General features: G+C 46.8%; 1 protein-coding gene across 2 annotated transcripts in view; it reads right to left on the reverse strand.

The window, feature by feature from the left end:
- The window catches only part of PLEKHO2 (pleckstrin homology domain containing O2), a 37,467-nt gene extending 31,828 nt beyond the window's left edge, over positions 1-5,639 (reverse strand). For both annotated transcript variants that reach the window (XR_014213413.1, XM_082198565.1), the window contains exon 1: positions 5,150-5,639. Coding sequence is in view for 1 of the 2 variants with exons in the window: in XM_082198565.1 (XP_082054691.1) it covers positions 5,150-5,158 (9 nt within the window). In the remaining variant the exon portion in view is untranslated. The remainder of the gene's footprint in view (positions 1-5,149) is intronic.
- Between the last annotated feature and the right edge of the window lie 361 nt (positions 5,640-6,000).

The following is a 6,000-nucleotide window of genomic DNA, read 5'->3' on the forward strand; positions in this document are numbered from 1 at the left end:
CTGAAGGCAGCCCTGTTTAGGGAAGCTTTTAATGTTTGATGTATGACAGTATTTTAATTTTTTTTGGAAGACGCCCAGAGTGGCTGGGGAAGCCCAGCCAGATGGGCAGGGTATAAATAATAAATTATTATTATTATTATATAGGCTTGCCAGGACCCCTGCCCCTTTCCCAATAGGGAACAACGGTGGAGTGTGTGAATCCTATTTCCCATTCAGCTTCATTCAGAGGCACTTGGAGAATCTACAAGGTGCAGCATAAACTCAGAGGCAGTCAGGAAGAGGGCTTAAACATGTCTTCTATTGCCTCCAAGGCACTCAGAGGACTCTGCAACACAGACTTAAGTTCCAACAAGCATGCCTGTTGGGTTGGTGGGCACTCAATGTGGTGAGCAAACTTGTGGACAGTTGCTTCCTGAAGATCTGAGGCCACAATTTCCTTTTGCAATCCTTTCAAAGCAGTTGCCCTCAAACACTTTCAAAAATGATTATTTTTTTGCAGTTAAGTTGTCTATGGAGGTTCTGCTGGGCTTTACAAGGGACCAAGCCTTTAGTGTGACAGACCCAGTCCTGTGGAACTCCATACCACTAGAGTTTCAGCAGGAATCTTTAAAAAATGTGTTTCAGACAGGCCTTTGCAATGTGAATTTCTTTTTTAGTAACCAGTATTTACTGATGTTTTAATTGACCTTTTTACAAATTGGTATACTGTATTTGTTTTTGTTTTTTTATGAAAGCGCAGACATAGAAAAAAAGATTTCTTTTCTTGCAAATAAAAATGGCACAAGATTGTAAAAAAAGCACCTTTGCAATTTTCTGTTGCCTAAAATCCTGGAAACAATTAAGGAAGATAACAGTGTGAATGTGAAAAAGGAAATAAGAAGATATAGTGATGGCAACTAGCTTTAAAAATGAATCAAATCTATCATCTCTTAATTAGCATGATCAGTGGATACTAGCCAAAATAGGTCAATGTAACCTCCCTGTTCAGTAACGGTTTAGCTGAGAATACCAAATGCTAGTCAAAGGCAAAGTATATTTTCCAGGTATGGGGAACTTGCAGTCCTTTCGTAACTGCTGGACCACAATTCCCATCATCCCTGGCCATTATCTGTGCTGGCTGGGACTGATGGGAAGTGGAGTCCAACAATATATAGAGGCCACAAGTTCCCTATCCTTGTTATAATTCCTTAAATGGTCATGAACATGGCAGGCTCAGCCTAGAGATGACACCTGTAGTTGACCTATCCTGTGTGTTAACTAATCCTGAAACAAACCCACTGCTCAATGCCATACTTGCAAGATATGTCACCATTCCCTCAACCACCTGAGTACAGCACAGTGATGACAAAGGACAACTAATTACCGTAAGCTGCAGCACCTTGGGGCTGAAATGGTTTGACTACAACTCCCAGCTAATGAGAACTGTAGTCCAACAGTGTCTGGGGACCCAAGGCTGAAGGACACTCTAGCCTAGCCCATACTTTGCAGAGCCAGTCCAAGGCTTTTTGCTACCTGAGGCAAAGAATAAAATGATGCCTTCCCTTCTGCTACATTGTGGGTAAAAAATCTAACCAGACTGACAGCTGAATCTTACTTCAGCTCCGGTAATGGGACAGTGCCTTCCGCTGCACCTGAGGTCAATAGGCTCACCTAGTGTTCACAATATGGCACACACAGCTTTGTCCATTCCCCAACCCTCAGCATCTACCACCTGAGGCAGCTTCCTCACTCTGCCTAATGGTAGGGTCGGTCTTGAGGTTTTGCATGCAAATGATTCTAGGTTCAAGCCCCAGCCTCTCCAGGTAATTTTGGGGAACTCTCCTTTCTGAAAACCTGGAGAGCCACTGTCAATCAGTGTGGACCAGGAATGGGGAACCTGTGGCCCTCCAGATGTTGTCGGACTGTACCTCCCATCGCACCAGCAAGCATGGGCCAACGGACAGGGATGATGAAAGCTGGAGTCCAGCAACATCTAGAAGGCCACAATGTAGACTAAACCAGGGTTTCCCAAAGTTGAGTCTCCAGCTGCTTTTGAACTATAACTCCCATCATCCCTGGCCACTGGTCCTAGTACCTAGGGATGATGGGAGTTGTAGTCCAAAAACAACAACTGAAGATTCGTTTGGGAAACTGTGGACTAAACCAAGCTTGATGGACAATGATCAGACTCAGTATAAAGCAACATGCTATGTCTCCACGGCAAACTTATATAGATTTTAACAATATAATTGTTGCGGCTTCACCCACACTTTTCTGGGAATCACAGAATGCCTCACAGAACTACAGTTCCCAAGAAGCACTGCGGAGATAGTAGCAGTACTGAACCTTTTTAAAAAGTCCGATGAGTAAATACTGTACTGTATATGCTCTTATTCTTCACTGCCCAACAGGATTGAAACTGGTTTACATCTGTAGCATCGCCATGCCCTTATAAAGCCTTGCAAGCCATCTCTTTTCCTTTCCCCACTTCCCATTTCTCCAAGAGGACGGAACAGCTGAAGGCTCCATGAAATCTCTTTTAAAAACAAAACAAAACCCACTCGATAGTGCAACAGCCCATTAGCAGAGAGAAAGCAGCTTATGGGTTGCCAGTACAAAAGTGCCCTGACAGAATTGGTGCAAGCACGAGTTTGTTGGCAGAAGGAAGCAGCAGCCCCATTTGAAAAGGCAAGAGTTTCAAAATGCAAAACAAGGGGGAAACCAGGGAAAGAAAGAAGCAGCAGCAGCCTGATCTTCTGGACAGACCCATTTAAACTCTAGGATGAGGGAAAACGGTACACCCCAGGCCAGAGGCGATTTGGGTAGAGATGCCCAAAAGAATAAACAACATTTTAAAGGAGAAGCATGCTAACCTATATAGGAAAGTAGTTTTTAGCTGCAAATAAGCACACACTGAAAGCATGCTAAGTGCTCTTAGCAAAGCAGGTCTCTATCTTGGGTTACCACCTATATCCTATTGCAGCAACATCAGCACAGGAGAGGCAGAATGTAGTAAATATAATGGGTTCAGTTGCCTTCTTGTGACCCTTTGAATTAATTATGTCAAGAGTTTAAATAGCCCGGTGGTCTGTACTGAATTGCTTCCAAGCACAAAATGTAGGAAGGGCAATAGTTCACCGGCAGTGCGCATGCTTTGCATGCAGAAGGTCCCATGTTTAATCCCTGGCATCTCCAAGAAGGTCTGGAAAAGATTTACTGTCTGAAACCCTGGAGAGCTACTGCCAGTCAATGTAAACCAGGGGGACCCACTAATGTGCTGCTACACTGCAACTCCCATCATTCCTGACTTGCTGGCTGGGGCTGATGGGAGTTGTAGTCCCACATCTGGAAGACACAATGTTTGCTTTCCCAGTTGTAGACAATATTGAGCCAGGTAAACTAATGATGCGACTTGGCAGCTTCCTATGCTCCTATGAGTTTGAGTATTAATTTATCGAGTTATTTGCCCACAAACTATCAATAGCTATGGGTGTGGGTCATTGTCAAGGATGCTGCTGGGTCCAGGGAGGGATTGCTAAGATGTGTCCATGAGACATAGGAAGCTGCCTCATACTGAGTCAGACCACTGGCCCACCTAGCTGCATACTGTTTGCACTAACTGGCAGCAGCTCTCTGGTCTTTCCCGGCCCTACCTAGAGACACTGGGGATCGAAATTGGGACCTATTACATGCAAAACAGATGCTCTGTCAGTGAGATACAGGCCTCTCCATCCCAACCAACTGGAAAATAGGAAGCTCCCTTATACTGAATCGGACCACTGGTCCATCTAGCTCAGTACTGTCCACACTGACTGGCAGCAGCTCTCCAGGGTTTCAGTTTAGGGGCGTTCCTAATCCTACCAGGATCAAACCTTGGAACTTCAACATGCAAAGCAGACATTCTACCACGGAGCAACAGTCCTTAAAGGCATTTCTCTCAGGTTGCTTCATCAGACTGCATGTCAGAGTTGCACAATGGGTCACTACCATCTGGAGAGATTGAGGATGCCTGAGCCTGGCCCCTTCTACCCTGGACTATGACAATTCCCTGCTTCTTGTGAGCCATGGCAACCAAGAAACACCCACACACACCCAGCTGTCTTGAGCCAAAAGCATCATTTCCTACAGCGAGGTTCACCCAGTTCAATTTATCAGCAACTGCTACCTAAGCATTGCCAGCTTTTGTTTTATTTTTTAAATTGGCCCTGCTCCACTGTTTTCAACAGCAACTTGGTGCCCAGGAATTAAGCCAGCAAAGCTGTCCCACCGACACTTGATGCCTAAGACTGGAGTGTGCTAAGCGGCTACAAAAGGCACAGGAGCAAGGTTAGAGCAGGAAGCTTGGCAACTTTCGTCCACCGCCTGAGTTTTCTCATAGCAGGGCAAACCAACTCCAAAGAGACCTCTGAAGCACGTGCTCCTTTTCCAGCAGCCTCGGACATCCATCAACAAAACAAGCTATGTTTTCCTCCCTCTCCTTTTCCCAGGCCAAAGACCATTCCATGCCAATAGGAAAACAAACTTTTAAAAAGACTTTCATCCAGGCCCTTTTGAGAGCTCCCTCTGTTTAATTTCAGCAGGAAGCAGGGGGAAGGGGGAAGCGTCCAGTCGTCGTCCCCAATTACTTCTATCCTCTACTCCACATATTTGCCCTCCACCAGCTTTTCCTAACCCCCCCCCAAAAAAAAAAAGCTTTTGAAACTGACTTACTCCTCTTCGGATGTTAAAGTTAACAAGTTCAGTCAACTTTCAAAACAAGATCTGGGTAAGAATGTTTAAGAAGGTAGTTTCTGTTGCTTGCTCTGTACCCTAGTTTCTGACAATCTATCGATCTAGGATCCATCCTATTCTCTTGACCGCAATTTGTTTAAACTGATTTTAATATTGTGTTTTCACACGGCTGTAACCCGCCCGGGGCCCCACAGCGAAGGGCTGATATGAAATCTAAATAATCACAGGATCAAACACACGCCGAGCCAAGAGGAAAGCAAGCAGTTGGACCCAGCGGACTAGAAACTTAACTTCTTGAAGGAACAGAAAAGGGGCGCATTCCTCCCTCCTCTATCTTGTAACTCGCCACATCTCGCCCATTCCTTCTCCCTCCCAAGTATGCAAAGCCCTTTTAAGCTGCCTTCCTTTGCCAACCCATTGCACTTGAAACATTACTCACATCTTCCATGGTGGAGATGGGGGGGGGAGGGAGAGAGGAAAGAGGAGGGCGATGCGTCTCCCACCCCTTGCAAAAATAATAATAATAATTCTTATTATTATCTGGATTCCTCTCCAAACACGCCGGGCGCGCTTCTTCGCTCGGAGATCGCTTTTTAATGCCTTCTCAGGAGCCTCGGGGCTGTTCTTCCATCCTTCGCCCGGGCTCTGCCGAAATCCCGGAGCTTGCAAGCAGCAGCAGCAGCAGCAGCCGGCGGATCAAACATGCCGGGTTTGGGCGCTGGGGAGGGAACGGGGAGATGGAGGTTCAACAACTTTCCAGGCTGGCGAAGAGAAAAAGAAAAGTCCAGGGTTCGTTCGGAAGTTGCAAAGAAACCAGCTCCGCCGCCGATGCTGCTTTGCAGCGCCTCTGACTGCGCCTCTGTTTGCTTCCAAACAACTTTGCAAAAAGAAGACACAGCGGCAGCAGCAGCAAAAAAATATCGGTTTCCGGTAGTAGCTTGAGCTCTTAGGGAAGGAGAGGAGGAGGAGGAACCAGCAGCAGCTGAGAAGGGGAAGCTGTCCCCCCCCTCCCCACCTACACAGCCACACTGGGTGAGATCCAGCTCCAGCTTGCAGGGCTGTCTCCAGCGTCTACTCGGGAGTAAGTTCCGCATGAGCGCCTCGACTCCAAAGCGAGAGGCTCTGGGGACACCGGACTTGCCCGAGCTAGTGACTCCCAGGTGTTGCTGAACTACAACTCCCCTTTTTGGGTGCTGGGAGTTGTAGGCAAACGACCTCTGGAGGGTGTCATCTTGAGGACCAGCTGGTGTCAGTGGCGTAGCGTGGGTTGTCAGCACCCGGGGCAAGGCA

The sequence above is a fragment of the Podarcis vaucheri genome (assembly GCF_965113315.1).
Source record: "Podarcis vaucheri genome assembly, chromosome: 14".
NCBI lineage: Eukaryota > Metazoa > Chordata > Lepidosauria > Squamata > Lacertidae > Podarcis > Podarcis vaucheri.